Source organism: Erpetoichthys calabaricus, chromosome 13, assembly GCF_900747795.2.
Source record: "Erpetoichthys calabaricus chromosome 13, fErpCal1.3, whole genome shotgun sequence".
Classification (NCBI taxonomy): Eukaryota; Metazoa; Chordata; class Cladistia; order Polypteriformes; family Polypteridae; genus Erpetoichthys; species Erpetoichthys calabaricus.
This window is the reverse complement of record NC_041406.2, coordinates 133301712-133318404: the sequence shown is the minus strand read 5'-3', so window position 1 is coordinate 133318404 and position 16693 is coordinate 133301712. Positions and strand designations below refer to the sequence as shown.

General features: G+C 36.1%; 2 protein-coding genes across 3 annotated transcripts in view; one reads left to right on the top strand and one right to left on the bottom strand.

Annotated features, from left to right (window-relative positions):
* Window positions 1-16693, bottom strand: part of LOC127529990 (uncharacterized) — a 798609-nt gene that overhangs the window by 470690 nt on the left and 311226 nt on the right. The window lies entirely within an intron of this gene.
* taf2 (TAF2 RNA polymerase II, TATA box binding protein (TBP)-associated factor) overlaps window positions 1-16693 on the top strand; it is a 384123-nt gene that overhangs the window by 309538 nt on the left and 57892 nt on the right. The window contains exons 22-24 of the mRNA XM_051935579.1: window positions 1836-1905; window positions 12409-12518; window positions 16527-16693. The exon at window positions 16527-16693 is cut by the window's right edge and continues 63 nt beyond it. Of these exons, the coding sequence (XP_051791539.1) occupies window positions 1836-1905; window positions 12409-12518; window positions 16527-16693 (347 nt within the window). The remainder of the gene's footprint in view (window positions 1-1835; window positions 1906-12408; window positions 12519-16526) is intronic.

Genomic DNA, 16693 nt, shown 5'->3' with positions numbered 1-16693 from the left:
GAATTTTCCAATTTTAGATAGTATACTACGTCAGATACCCACTGACTTATAAAAGGTGGGTTGGGTTTCTTCCAGTTAAGCAAGGCAAGTCTATGTACTAGTAGTGTGGTATAGGAAAGTTCAGATCCACTTTAAGCAAATCTGGAAGTACACAAAATGCAGCTGTTAATGGGTTGGTGAGTGGTTGTGACAACAAGGCTGTCTGATAAGCATTCAAAGGCTTTTGTGCTAAAATATTTTATTTGATGCACTCCCAAAACATGTGACGCAGAAGGAATATTGTCTTGAATTTGTATTTTAAAATCTCCATGAGTCTTATTGTTATGATCCATTACAAGCTGACTTTCTTTGTGGTATTAGATGTTATTGTCACTGTAGTTGATGATGTATCCATCTCTGGATTTAAAATGCAATTAAAGTCCCCAGCCATTGTAACTTTTAGTGCTCATACTGGGAATTGATGCAAATACGTTTTGGATGAAATCTCTATCATCCACATTAGGTGTGTAAATATTTGTCAACATTTCGATTTGAATAAGTTATCCATCACCATGATGTAACTCCCTTAAGAATCAGATACAATGCGTAATGCTACAAATGGGATTTTTTTTATGTATTAAGATTACCACCCCTCTGGTTTTCTTTATATAGCTGGAGTGAAAACTTTGGACAATCCAATCGACACTGTTTCTTATTTGTTAAGTGAGACTCCTGTAAAAAATACTATCTTAGCATTTAAGGCCTGTTAGGTGGGAGAATACTTTTTTTCTCTTTAGATCATTTTCAGAAGTTTTCATATTCTAGCTTAAAAAGTTAAGTGTTTTGTCAAAGAGACACTGCTTCTTAGTTTGAGGACATGTTGTAATCTTGAGTAAAAGTAGTGTGTTTTTTTCATAAATTAGTTTTAACCTTGATTTCATATTATTGCCCGGTGTTACAGCTAAGGATCACATCATTATGTTGGCAATTAAAATTTGCTCTCTTTCACTTCTCACCCCATACATTCGCACATAAATAAAATGATGCACTTGTAAATTCATTCATGTGCTTAGGAATTTACACGCCCCTCATAGTATTTCTACTCGTAGAATTCTACGCGTAGTATTATGTTTAATGTCACTGTAAGTTAGTTTAGTCAAATAATAGAATAATTGTCACTGTAGTTACTGAAAAAGTGGCAAAAAGGAAATAGAGGGTATAGATACAGGAAACATTATGTTAAAGATAGACCAATTTGCAAGCAGATTTTTATTTGCGTTGCCAAGACATGATATAATAATAATAATAATTCATTACATTTATATAGCGCTTTTCTCAGTACTCAAAGCACTATCCACACAGGGAGGAACCGGGAAGCGAACCCACAATCTTCCACAGTCTCCTTACTGCAAAGCAGCAACACTACCACTGCGCCACCTGTGAGGACATGACATATATAAATTTTTTAAAACATGCCATGATCACTCTTTTTAACTATTGTTTTGCTTCTTCAGGAGAACTAACGATGTAGAATTAGCCATCAATTGATACTTTCATTTTAGGCAGAAACAAAAGTCTCTATCTGACTTTTTTTATGTGCTTGTGCCTTATCCTCATCCACATGATTTTGTGTGCTTGCAAAGTATTATTGGGTTAAGTAACTTCAGAAAATGATGTGTCTTGGTTATTGTTTACAAGAACTAAGTATTCTTTCATCTTGCTTTTATTACTTGGAAGCACATCTGTTTCACGTGCTGTTTTATTGCATTAACATGGTGTAATTTAGTCCCCATTGAGATGGGCGCCATTATAAATGTGTTTTCTTGATTTTTTATTTTTCCTGTCTTGACTATTAGTTGACAGAAGTTATGAGGAACTTCAGTGGCTGCTTAGCATGGTGCAGAATGATCCTGTTCCTTATGTAAGGTCTGTAATATTTTTCCTTCTTTGAATTACATTCATGAATATTACCATATATTACCATATCTCTCATTTCTATTTTTCTATCATTGCTAATGTCTAATAAAAATGCATGATTTACAATAATTTTTAATGCTTTTTAAAGTGTATATGCAGAACTGGACCCAATGTAACATTTTTATGAATAAAAAGAATTTGCCTTCATGCAGTACTTTGCAACTGCAAATTTAATTAATCTTCATCAATCTCCTGCCAGGTCAGTTGTGAAGTTCACCCACTCTCATTGTGTCTGCATGGGTTTTGAGTATGTGTTTTGATTGGTTTTATTGTGGTCAAATGCTTTTTAGCCACACACTCGAGACACCATCTTCATAGCTTTTTGTGTACCGGCTGAAAAATTTTCTTTTAATTTCATATTAATATACTAAACCATGGACTAAATCCCATATTTACAGCCTATAGATGCAACAAAATACCCTGGTTTTGTCATATCCAGAAATGACACTTCCTCTTTTTATCTGCAGGCTCACTCACACTTGAACCTAGCCTTCACTTTATTTCCACTCTTTGATTTTATTTATCCTTAGGTACTTAATGTACTTTCACATTGCAGACATAGGGAAGAACTAGAAGTGTAGTGTGCATGTGTGTTGTTTTTTTTTTCACGAATAGTAAAACTGGTTAGTGATCTGGAAGTTATATGCCAGATTGCCCATGTGATAGAAATTAAATTGGAAATACGTTTAAGAAAGAAATCTTGTCCTCAAACTAGGATCTCTTAAAGTCAGGAGCCAAGCAGGAAGAAGCTTGTCCATTGTTTCTGTAGTTTACTCCTCAGTAAATGCTGAAAGGTGAGCATTCAGCACAGTAGCCTGTGACAGAATGATAAAAAAAAAGTAAGAGCAGATACCCGTTGTAATAACAGCTGAATTTACATAACAGTGCTGATTTATGCATACATTTTTCTCTGATTGGTTTGTTGGCTTACACCCAAATAACTTAATAAAAAGTATAAGTAAATAATCAGTTCTACTATACTATTGTTTTTCTCATATCTCTTAGGTTCAGCTATTACCATTGAAATCTCTGTGTATGTGACAACTATCCGGTCTTATCGTTTACAGGACATCTGCTGATCTCTTAATCATCTCCTAGTACACTTTGTGTATTACATCAACTGTTCTCCTAATACATCCATCCATCCATTTTCCAACCCGCTGAATCCGAACACAGGGTCACAGGGGTCTGCTGGAGCCAATCCCAGCCAACACAGAGCACAAGGTCTCCTAGTACATCCTTGTTTTTATTTACTTAACCATTTCAGTAGTTTTCTTCTTTAAATATCTAAAATAGATGTTTATATATTGTATTGCAAACCAAAATACTTAACTATTGCTTCTTCCAAATTATTTTCTCACACCCATTGCATATTTTGAGCAATAACCATATGGTTCCAATCTGTTGCCTGTTTCTTGGAGTATTATTAATTAACATCCTTCAGAATTATCTATCAGTTGAATTCAAACTTATAAAATATGTTATAACTTATGAAAACTCTTTTTAAATTGAAGTTATTGATCATCATAAACAGCAACTGAAAGCCGCTGCAGTTAAAGCCTGGCAGAGCATTAAAAAGGTGGAAACCCAGCATCTGGTGATGTCCATGAGTTCAAGACTTCAGCCCGTCATTGCCATCAAAGGGTTTTCAACCAAGTATTAGAAATGAACATTTTATTTCCAGTTATTTAATTTGTCCAAGTACTTTTGAGCTCCTGAAATGAAGGGATTGTATTAAAAAAATGCTTTAGTTGCCTCACATTTTTATGCAATCTTTTTGTTCACCCCACTGAATTAAAGCTGAAAGTCTGCACTTCAACTGCATCTGAGTTGTTTCATTTAAATTTCAATTTGGTAATGTACAGAACCAAAATTAGAAAAAAGTTGTCTCTGTCCAAATATTTATGGACCTAAATGTATACCTGTGTAATTTCTCACTCAGAACTAGGAGGTTTTAGTGAAGTATGCTTGTGAAACAACCACATTTATTTATATAGCACATTTTCATACAAAAAGTAGCTCAAAGTGCTTTACATAATGAAGAAAAGAAAAATAAAAAGACAAAATAAGAAATTAAAATAAGACAACATTAATTAACATAGAAAAAAGTAAGGTCCGATGGCCAGGGGGGACAGAAAAAACAGAAGCGGGAGGGGGGTTGGAGTTTTGAGTGAAGTGGTGTAGCAAAGCACAGTTGTGAAAAAATGAATTCTCTATGTGCTTTGTTGTAACAGTTCCTATCAGAAGAAACACATACAACCAAATAACAGTAGTATTTCTAAAACTCTGGTCTTACAATGTCAAAGCAATTGTAAAGAGCAGTGGCCAAGATTTTGTTGGTATCTGTCTCAGCAGCAACCAAAATACCAGCTGGTGGACAAATTGAGGAAAAATGGTACATGGAGAGTCTCCGGATTTCCCTAAAAGTACCAGCCGGCAAGAAAAAGGTGACAGTCAGTAAAGCTGTCAGGTTGAACGCCTTTTTTTGTGTGGGTCTGGTGGAAAAAGAAAGATCCCAAGTCCATGAGCCCCTGACAAGACATTGAGGCCCCCTCCTCAACCCCTGCAGGCAGCCAGAACCACACTATAGACATATCCAATAAAAATACGTTACTCAGCTGAACACAGATCCTTTTTATTTGTAGGACATTAAATACAGTCTAATAACTTAATTTTAGGAGCTTAATAGATATCACTATATCATTTACACAACAGTAATTTTCATTAAAATTATATGAAAAGCTGACAGCTGGTGAAAAAGAGAGTACACACTTTGCTTACAATACTAAAATATGTACAGTAAAAGTCCTGTGATAATTAATCTCACATTTATGTGAAATGGAAAATAACATGATCATCTTTCAGCTACTCACTAGCAATCATGAAAAAAAGACACATGTTCGCTTGAACTTAGGCTGTCTTTGTGCTGAATATTCCTGACACTCAACATATATATGTCTTCTGTTGGCATACCTGAGCATTCCTGGAAAGTTACAATCACTCCCCAAGGCATGTGTTTTTCACTGATGCCAGGTAGTCATGCTGTCGATCATGAAATGCTTGCATACCCCTCTCAGTAAGGGTGCTTCTCACCTTGTCACTTTTCTTCAAAATGCTCAGTTAGTTGTGCTCTCACACGTCATAGTTTTTGGCTTTCATCTTTTACCCCTTTTGGAATGGGTGGGTGCATAGTGTTTCATGTCGGTCTGCATGTTGCTAACATAAAGTCAAAAATTAATTCCATTAGACAATCTTTGCTATGTTTATGTTTAGCAGATGTTTCACCCCATAATGTACAGTATGTTAAAGCAGGTTCTGATAATTTGTGGCACTGTAAAAGAAGTTGAGTTTAATGGGTCATTCTTTTCATGTATGGAGAATACAGTGAAATTTTTACCTGCCTGCGCTAATCAGCGTGTTGATCTTAACACAAAATATACAGTATGTCTTCTTGACCTGAACAGATAAATACATAGAAATAGGAATAAAAAAAAAGAAATACACACTGTTTGTCATCAATGCATGCACATACAATACAACTTGTAACTTGTATTATACAAGTAAATTATGAGGAGTAGAATAGCTGCTATCAATGCAGATTTAGATGTCTGACTGGCAGTCAGATATTCTATTTCTCTTGACTTTTGTCTCTGGAAGTTTTCATAGCCCAATTGCCACAGTAAGATAAATGAATATGTAAGGTCATGTCTTCTCTGCTTAAACTCTTGGTGGCAATTGGAGTGTCTGCTTTCTAGACACAGTCCATTTCTAACTCTTTGGATGGATGGATAGATGGATAAACAGAAAAGAGAGAGAGAAAGAACTTTATTTGTCCTCAACAGAAGCTCTTTAAGTAAATAATGGTGCAGCCATGGATGATGACTTTGGGGTGGCTGTAGAGAGGTTCAACAACTCATCATAGATGGGCAGGTATTTCACAAATGTTTTCAGCAAGAGTGGGGCAAACATTGAACTGAACTGCAGGTATTGTGGAGAGATGAAAAGAGTTCTTTTCATAGCACCTAAACTCAGTGTATGTGCTCACCTTAGAGGAAGGAGTACCAGAAGCTATGATTAGTCCTGAGTCCATTTCTGAGGCTAAGGTTGCTTCAGTGATTAAAAGGTGCAGGGGTCCCCTATTGGAGGACCACAGTGGCTGCAAGTTTTCCTTCTAACCCTTTTCTTAATTAGTGACCTGTTTTGCTGCTAATTAACTTCTTTTGAATTAATTTTAGTTGACTTGCTCTTGAAGAATCAGACCCCTTAATTGTTTCTTTTTCCTTAATTAGCTGCCAAACAATAATGAGATACAAAAAAAAAATGACCAGCAATTACACAGTATCTGAAAATAAAGAAAGATGAAGGTCTCGGGAATGTTGGATCTGCTCAGGTCCCCAAAACATTTTAACAGTGGTCTTAGAAAAGAGAAAATAAAAAAAATCGGAAATGTATGCTGTTACACAATGAGACTAGCAACAAGCCATGGAATTAAAGAACAGGTTTAATTAACGACAAGACTTGGCGGCTAATTAAGCAACTAGTTGAAGTGAACTTGGTTGGAGTCTGAGGCCCTGACTAAGTTGGTTTTCTGTTGGCTCACTCAGTTCACATTTCATTTCTGTTTGGGTGCCATTTAAGGAAAGAAATGAAGTAATTCAGAGGAACGGTGAAGAAATTCAGGGGAACAAATCTTAAAAAAAAACAAGTCAATTAAAATTAATTCAAAATAATTTAATTAGCAGCAACAACTGGTCACTAATTAAGAAAAGGGCTAGAATGAAAACCTGCAGCCACTGTGGTCCTTCAGGATTGGAGTTGGAGACCCCTAGTCCAGTGTTTCCCAAACTCGGTCCTGGGGAACGAACCCCTGTGGCTGGAGGTTTTTGTTCCAACCAGCTTTTGTTTTTAATTGAACTCCTGGGCTAATTAAGTGAACTGATATTTCCCAAGTTCTGTGTTTAGGCAACAATATAGAAATTAGAAAACTAAGTTTGTTAAAAAAAAAATATATTAAAATGTACCAAGCAGTTATATAGGAATAATGTTTTTTTTTCTTTTTAACAGTATTTTCATCTTGATTTTCATTCTACTTTTCTAGGTCTTCTAATTGTTTAATTAATCCATTATTTACTAATTAGTGGGCCTGACTCTAAAGTAGTTGCAGCCTTTGATTATTCAGTGTTGTTTGCCTGGGTGTCTGATCTGCTTGTTTTAAATTGTCATTATTAAACTACAACGAAGGGGGAAAAACTGCACAGAGAAAGGGCAACGTATAATGAAATCAACAAAAGAGAGTTAAGCATTTAAATCTATAGCAAAAGCAGAAATATTTCTAAATGTCTTATAAATGTAAAAATCATGCTGCTATGCTTTTCTGAATGTTGAATAAAAGAAAAAAAATATCAGCTAATTAAATGAGATCAGTGCTATTAGGTGTTGTCACTGATTAGGAATCCAGTTGGAACAAAAACCTGCAGTCACAGGGGTTCCCCAGGACCGTGTTTGGGAAACACTGCCCTAATCTACAGCAGCAAGGTCACACGAGTGCATGAAATCCAGCAGCAAATGCTAAAAGCACTGGATATTGTGGGAGTGTTTTAGCCAACTCCCCTCTTCATTTCTGCATGAAAGACACGGTGGTGCCTCAAGACTGGTAGTCTAGGCTGGTGATCCCCATTTTTAAAGGTGACAAAGATGGCATATTTGAGTTATCATGGGGTTATACTCCCTAGTCTTCCTCTGAAAACCTTTGCTTAGTTACTGAAACAAAGACTCTGTACTTTAGTTTAACTTATTTTCAAGAGAACACATGTGGGTCCCTGGCTGGCCTTGCAAAGGTGGAACTGTGGGATATCATTTGTTCCCCATAGATTTGGAGTGAGAATTATGTTTGTACTCTTTATTTTAAGTCAAAACTGTTTAATTTGGTCACTGGACTCCACCATGGGAGCATCTTGTCTCCTGACCTGTTCAGCATTTCCTGGCTCATGATGTCTATGCAAAGCTGAAGTGTGGATGGTATCCAGTTTGAGAACTTATGGTTCATATGTATATTTGCAGATAATGATGTCTACTTGGCCTCATAAAACTGTGATGTTCAGTACATACTGGAAAAATGGTTTTAGCATGTTCTTGGGATGTCCCAGACTCCTGTCTTAGGAGATGTACAAGGTTAAGCCTTATAAGAAAAGACTCGGAGGAGATTCAGGGCACGCTGGTGGATTATATTCCTTAAATTTTCTGAGAATACACCAAGAAAGTGTGGAGAATGTTGCTGGGAAGAGTGAGACCTGGACAGCCCAAAAAATGTACTGTTACTCTGACTCCTCGTAACTAGTACAAAGAAAATGATGAAATTTTGGTCGTTTTTACTTTCAGATACACTGTTTTCCTTTCACATCACCAACGACTTTCAAATTGTATACAATAAATTGGCCCCAGTGTGAGTGAGTATGGGTGATTCTACTTGTGTAACACTGATGAACAGGCACCTTTTCCATGATTGTACTTTGCACCCAGTACTGATCAGATTGGGCTCCAACCTCTATGACCCTGAATTGGATTAAGTGTGCTTGAAAATGATGTCTTATTCTTTATTTAGCAAACTAGCAGGTATATCTGGTGCTCCAAGGGTGAGGGCACAAACTAAATTTTGAAAAGAAATATAGCCTGTGGTGTTTCCTTCATATAAATGGGCACTCGATGGATAATTTCGCTGAGATACAGTAGGTTCAGCAATGTGTAGTTACATACTGGACAAACACACATTCACACATTATATATTAGATTATACCTTACAGTAAAATGAAAACAGATTTGTTGCTTGTCCTCCTAAATAATAAACAGGGCAGCACTCTGGCAGAGTGGGTAGTATTGCTGCTAACAGATTCAGTATCTCTGCTCATGTAGAGCTTGTCACTTGAACTTCATTTCTAGAAAGAGATGCTCACTAAAACTGAAGACTAGTTTGGATAAAATAAATAATTTATGCAAATTATTTATGATCACATGCCATATTGTTATTTGTGTATTTATTGTTACCTTTCACAATAGATTGAATCTGTTATTGTTATTTATATATAAATTTATTTAATTATTTCTTCATTTATTTAGTTCATTGTCTTAGTAACTAACAATAAATGTGTGGTGAAAGGGAAGCTGTCACTTTTCACCTGTCAAAATAGAGAGGGTGAGATCTAGCAAGTACTGTGTTTTGTCGGACAGAACATTGCCAGAGGATCACATCACATGCTGTCTTGCCTTTTTCCCATAATGCACCCTGATTCTATCTCTTTCCCAAATAAACAATGCTCACGCACCCAGACGTCCCAATGATCTAAAACTAATTCTGACACTCACATGCCCGTTTTAGGCGCTATCAGCGGTGGACAGTGGTCACCATACGCAGCAAACTGCAAGACACCGTGTGTTCTGACACCTTTCTGTCATTGTCAGTATTACGGTTTTTCAGCAGTTTTCACTACAGTAACTCTTCTGTGGGATCAGATCAGACAAGCTTGTCTTCACAAACATCATGCACATCAATGAACCTTGGATGCCTTCTCCCTTCTGCTGGTTCCCTGGTTGTCCTTCCTTGGACCATTTTTGGTAGATATTAACCACTGCATACTGGGAACACCCCATAATACCTGCCATTTTGGAGATGTCCATATCCAACCGTCTACCCATCACAATTTGGCCTTTGTCAAAGTCAATTACGTCCTTATACTTGACCATTGTTTCTGCTTCCAACATATCACCATCAAGAACTGTCTGTTCACTTGCTACCTAATATATCCCACCACTTGGCAGATGCCATTGTCATGAGATAATCATCACTTATTCTGAAAGTTGTTTCAATGTTGTTGCTGATTGGTATAAGTTAATGAAGAAATGATGACATGAATACATAAGTAACCAAGCAACAAAAAACATTTCATGAAGAATTATTTACTGTCACATTTCATTATACGTTGTTATTTATTTTAATTTTTTTATTTTTTACTTTATTTTTAACTTTTTTTTTTACTTTGTTCTCTTGTTAACATATAATGTTTTGTAAGTCGCTTTGGATAATGTTATCTACTAAACAAATTAATTTTTTTTGTTCATAATAATTCTCCATACACGAAACTTGCATGTTCAAAGGGCAAGGTTAAGGAGATTTCTCAGTAAAAGAACCTATCATGCAGGAAATTCTCTGCAGTATTTTGTCAAATGGGACACACAGATATTTGTATAAAAAGATAAAAATATAACTAAACATAATGGGGACAAGTACACTGTAAAAAATGTTTTGTTGGATCAACCTAAATAAATTACTTCACAAGGTAATAAGCAATTTAATTGATTTCATTCAATTTTTAAAAAGTATTTGAGTAAACTTAATTCATTTGAGTTTGTTTTAACCTTATCAAAAACTTGAATAAAAGCAAAAAAATGTATTTAACTCAAACCAAATTTCTTTAAAAACTCAAATTAACTGCGGTGGGCTGGCACCCTGCCCGGGGTTTGTTTCCTGCCTTGCACCCTGTGTTGGCTGGGATTGGCTCCAGCAGACCCCCATCAGTCACCCTGTAGTTAGGATATAGCGGGTTGGATAATGGATGGATGAACTCAAATTAAAATTTTATCCATTATTGTATTCACTGTAATGCCAACTTAAATTCTTAATTGGACTCTACTAAATATGTTCTTTATATGGTGTTGAATTCACTGTTTGTTAGGGTGAAATTGTTTTTAATAAAACAAACCACAACAATGTTTTGCTTTAAACAATGGAAGCAAATTTATTTTAAAATCAGTGCTACATTTTGTACAGTGCCTTCAAACATGAAACATGTTTTTAAACTGATCTAATGGTGGTTAATGTTACTGAACCAGCTATAGCAAAACTCTTTTAGATTTATTACTGAATATTTGCAACACAAAAATCAATTTTTTGGTCATTCCTTGAACATGTTTTTTCTGTAAATATTCAGAACAAACATTTCACAAAAAATACATATATATACATATTAAATACACAATATATTTTAAAAGCTTTTCACAAAAAATGTTTATAAATTATACATAAAATATCTATTTGAAATAATTATATATACATATATTAAATACACCTTATATTTTGAACATTACATAACATTATATAGTATACATAATATATATATATATATATATATATATAGTCACAAACACAAAGTCATATAAAGGTTTGGGGCAGCCACCCGTATAATTTGGTTTCCTGGCTGCAAAGTTGCCTTTCAAAATAATACAGCACTGATGTGCACAAAACCGAGTCTAACCAGAACTGAGGGAATAGGGAAAAGGTGGAGGCTTTTAAAGGGGGAGACAGGAAGTGAAGTCAAAGGGGTCAGGCTCATGTAGGTCTTCTGCCATTGGTGTAAGCCCGGACGTGACATCACAGGGGTTGGAGCCGGCAAGGTTTCCAAAGCGATTTTTTGCTTTAGACTAAATAGAAGAAGTTACATTAAGCGACAGCAAGGTTTTTCAATTTGAAGTAAGGCAAAAAATTACGTTAGGTGAACAAACATATTAATATAGTTCATTACAACTACTAAAATTACCTTAAATCAAAAAGAGCCCTTTTTCTCTTTTTAGAGTGTAAGAACCACAGTCAGTTGCATGACCAAAATATTTCACACATGATACAAGCACATAACATAAAATTCACTTAGTCCAAATACAGTTCCTTTATCGGACTGTTAAAAGTCAAATCTGTTGCAATGGGAACAACAACAGATCCCCAGATATATAAAGTTTTGCTGCAGCAGTTCCTCTTACCCCACCAGGCTAATAATTTGAATTATTATTCACTGGTATTCTAGTTGTGACGGTGGTGTCCCTCACAGATATTGTGTGCATTTTCTCCTTCTTGGCACAAGTACTATTACTGTTCCCAGGTGGGTTTGAATTTTATTTCCATCACTTCCAAGATATCAGCTATAGATGCTTCATCAGGACAAAGATTTTTATGTCATTTGTTCTTTTTATAGACCTCCCTATTTATAATAAGCTGTCCACATGGACCCTAGTGAACTGGGGGTTGAAAAAGGTAGCTTATACTCTGACCGGGACCAAGATAAATATACATCCCAAATTTCATGAAAATGATGAGCCTTTCTCGAATAATGCCCGAACATACAGACTGATATTTTTATCTTTATTTTTATAAATTTATAGATTCCAAGGAATCTTACAGAGCAGTTGTTTTTGTGTTTGCCAAGTTTCAAGACAGACACTTCCTAATTATCATTTAGGCTATCCGTCAGATTTGTTTTCCTATGACAAATTTTACAGTAGTCACTTTTTAGGGATTCATTTATGATATGTATCAAAGTTACATTTTTTGAAGCTATAATGTACCCATTCAAATTGGTTTGTGTTTTTATATTTGTCATTTTATTTAAGATTTTTGAATATTTATTTTAGGCATAGGATATTGAGCATGTTGGCTAAAAATCCACCATTTACAAAGAATGAGGAGTCCCCTCTGTGCAGTGAGGATCTTGTGGATCATCTGTGGAAATTGATGAATTCAGGTATGATTTTTTTTTAAATAAATTTAATAGCATTCTTAACTACAGACATAATCAACGTGCAAAATTCTAATACTATAATAAGAAATGCTCAGGCTGGCTGTTTTATTTGTAGCCTATTGAAACTAGCTGCTGTCTTTAATACTCTTTTACCGTTAAATCTGCTTTCAGTATTAAAATGATCATCTAATCTTGTGTTATCTTCGCATTCACTTCTCCTGGTGAGGGTGGCAATGGCAGCAGGTTAGCACAGACTTCCCCATCCCCAGCTACAAATTCTAGCTGTTCTTGAGGATTTCCCAGGCATTGCCAAGAACACCAAGGAACAAAATCCCTACAGTTTGTCCCAGGTCTGCCTGCAGTGTCTCTACCCAGCGGGATGTGGCCAGACCATCTCTAGGGTGAACAGCCTGTGGAGGGCATTCTTACGACATACCCATACTCCCTCAACTGGCTCTTTCTTATCCAGAGAGGCAGGTAATTGCTGAGCTTCTCCCCCTAACACAAAATGTCGGGCCAACTGCCCTGTGAAGAAACCTCATTTCTGGTGCTTATTCCCATGATCTTGTTCTTTCGGTCATTAACCTTAGCTCATCATCGTAGGTGAGGACAGGGATTTAGATTGACTGGTAAACCAAAAGCTTTTGTTTTGACTCTGTACTGTGTCACTATCATGGACCAGTACAACTCCCGCTATTCTAATACACTTGTTGATCTTACTTTCTTTTTTTCCATCACTTGTGAAGAAGATCCCAAGTAGTGGTGGAGAAAGTACTCAAACAGTTCACTTAAGTTCAAATAAAGAATCAAAATGTACTCTAGTAAAAGTTGAAGTACCCCATTGACTGTTCTACTTAAGCAAAAGTAAGAGAGTACTTGCTTTGAAATATAAGTATTAAAGTGAAAGTACTTGTCGAATGGATTCCCCGATTTAACAATATAATAAGGCATTTGGTGTGCCTTCTAAATGTATATTCTGTTAATTACAAAAATAGTACAGTTTGTTTTAATTAAGAATGTTGCAGGTTATGCTACTGCAAAGCTAGATTAATACCTTCGTAGGCCCAAGGGTGTCAAAACTCATGAGGCCCTAGCCCTAGCCCCAGCCCCCTCACTACCACAATTATGAATGTCACATATGTCAGTAATAAATCAATTACAATTAAACTACGGAGTTTATAAATGTGCATGGAGGGAAGGATGTACTATGTCTATTGTTTAAGGAAATTCAAAATGAATTTATAACTAAGTAAATGAATGTTTGAATTGACTGTTTCAATAGTATCATTTTTATCTTCCTGTTACTTGTAAATGCATAATGTATATCTTTTTCTTTTTTTTTTTGTAAATTATGTGTTTTTCTAATATACACATGATTATTGAATGCTTAGTTTTTTTTGTACTTTTATGCATTGTATTCAATTTAATAAACATATTTTTTAAGAAGTATTTATCATTCTTTATGTCCATCCTTTCAGTTTATTGTCCAGTTGTTTTGGACTGGGATGGGCACATTGAGGATGTACTCAGACTAGGCACATTTCCATTGTTTCCGTACCGTGCCCAAGCACGATTGTCCCTATTCCCTACTACCCTGCATGCCTACTCTCACACTGTGCTTAATGTTCTGGTCCCAGGCACGCTTTCGTCATGACCATGTGACTATGCATAAAGCCAAAAAAAGATCTGAAAACGGAGTGACAACATGCATGTCAAAATGATTTTACTTATTTTGGGTTGTTTTGGAGTCGTTTAGGGCAGGATAATGCTCTACCCTCTTACAGATTTATTGAGTGTACAGTGCAGCGTTTTTCTGTTTATCGTGCTGCACGTACAAGATTTTTATGGAGACAAATGATGTAAAGGAGGAATTTGCAGCATTTCTTGCCAACTATAGTTCATGTTCATGTGTCAGGTGAGAATAAAAACCTCTTTTTAACTCAAAAGATATTGAAGGAAATGAGAATTGCACAATCTGACTTGTCGCATCATTGACATCATGTCTGCTTTCCGTGCTCGGGCACATTTAATGATCACACTGTTCCCAAATGCTACTCAGCCGTGTTTGGGCCCACCTCTCCCAAGCGGGCCAGGGCCCAGCATGGACCAATCACACTAGTCAAACAAACTAGATTTTGCAGGGTTAAATGCGGACAAATGTGCTCGGGCATGGAATGAATTGCTACTGTGAGTACATCCTGGTCTATGTTGAAAAACGTGGATATCCATCTATAAGTTTGTTTTTCTCTTTTATTATTTTATTCTATCTTTTTATTCTTTGTGTTAATGTTTTTCTTGTTATAAGGTGCAGCTTTTCCACTATTGGCCATGGCCTCATGCAAAGAGACATTGCTTAGTTTATTGCCAAAGTTTTATGGAAAATATTTCTTGCTGCCATGGACCCAAACTCCTAGTAGACATGCACGTTTCTGTTGAAGTGTGTGTTGTGGAAGTTGGGAAAGTGATTGATTATGAAAATATCTGTTAAGCATTGAGAAGGAACACTTCGGTAGAGTTCTTTGTAAATGAGGATCTTTGATAAGCTTATGGAGGAAAGTGTAACTATTATTGCCGCTTTAGTTTCTGTTTCACCCTTATTAGTGCCTGCAAAGAAGGTAATTGTCTCTAATATTTGCCTTTTCTTGAAAAATGGCATTTTATTTCAAGAATTGTAGTGCTATAGTCAGATTATGTCCAGCATAACCTTGAAACTGGTAAGTTGTAAAATGCAGGAATTGAAACACGTTATTTATTTTGTGAGGAAAGTGTTCATAGAAATAAACATGAGGAAATAAAAGTAGCCCTGACATTTAAAGTTGATCGCAGTGATTTTGTTTTTTATCACTTCTGCTTCCATTATAAAATAATGCTATCGAAGAATGTTAATTGCCGTTTTGTGCTGAAAAGGACCTCCTTCAGCAAAGATGCAAAGATTCCTCCACCATAATGTTCATAAACAAGGACTCAACAACCCATCTTATGTTTTAATCAGTGTGTTGACTTATGAGTCAGCGTCAGCAGCAGCTTCTGCAGTATGGATAGAAGGGTTTCTTGGTTTCTGTGCATTGCTTACAGAAAAGTAGTACTTAAATTTTTCACCAATTGCAGAATTTTGCATTTTGCAAGAGCACTGGCAAAGTGATATTCATGTACATATTTCTCATGTGTCAACTTGAAGAAGTCTACACAAACATGCTGTCTCGCTTCACAGCTAAAATATGCTGTTCCAATGTACACAGTATCTCTTCTTTCCAGCTTGCACACACACATGTTGTAACAGAACCAACAAAGAAAAATGCTAGAGAAAAGACCCAATGGCTTCACATTACTATGCTTGCTGCTACCAAAACCAGCCTACGTTTCATGTGTCATCTTATGTAATGTCTTGAGTAAGTTGTCCTCACAGGTGGCGCAGTGGTAGTGCTGCTGCTTTGCAGTAAGGAGACTGTGGAAGATTGTGGGTTCGCTTCCCGGTTCCTCCCTGTGTGGATAGCGCTTTGAGTACTGAGAAAAGCGCTATATAAATGTAATGAATTATTATTATTATTAAGATGACAATATAAAAACTAAAATACATACATCTTACAAACACCTGGAATAATTTAAGGTTACTTGTAATTTAGTGCATATACCAAACTCTGTTAGAAGTCACACACACAGGAGAAAAATATAGGCATTTTACATTCAAGAAAATGAACAGTGACCTAAACATCTTAAGAGAACAAATTTTTTAAAAGCACTTTAGCATGTGCTGTTTGTTAGTTTGAACTGTGTATTTTGGGGTATGTATTACAGAGGCATAGCTAGGGTTTTCAGCACCCGGGGACAACTGAAGATTTCGCGCCTTCTCCTGTTTGCCAAAATGCAATAGGGAACATCAATTCGGCGCCCCCTGGATGCTGCACCCGGGGACAGATGTCCCCCCTTCCCCCCCCAGCTACGCCACTGTTGTATTATTTTTTTTTTATCCAAGTACTTGATAAAAAGTGTTATTTTCTGTGTATTTTCTAGGTACATCTCATGATTGGAGGCTGCGTTGTGATGCAGTGAACCTTTATCACACACTGTTTGGCCTGAGTAGACCATCTTGCTTGCCTTTGCCGGAGCTTGGGCTGGTCCTCAATCTTAAAGAAAAAAAGGCAGTTTTGAACTCTACAATCAAACCTGAATTGGGGGCT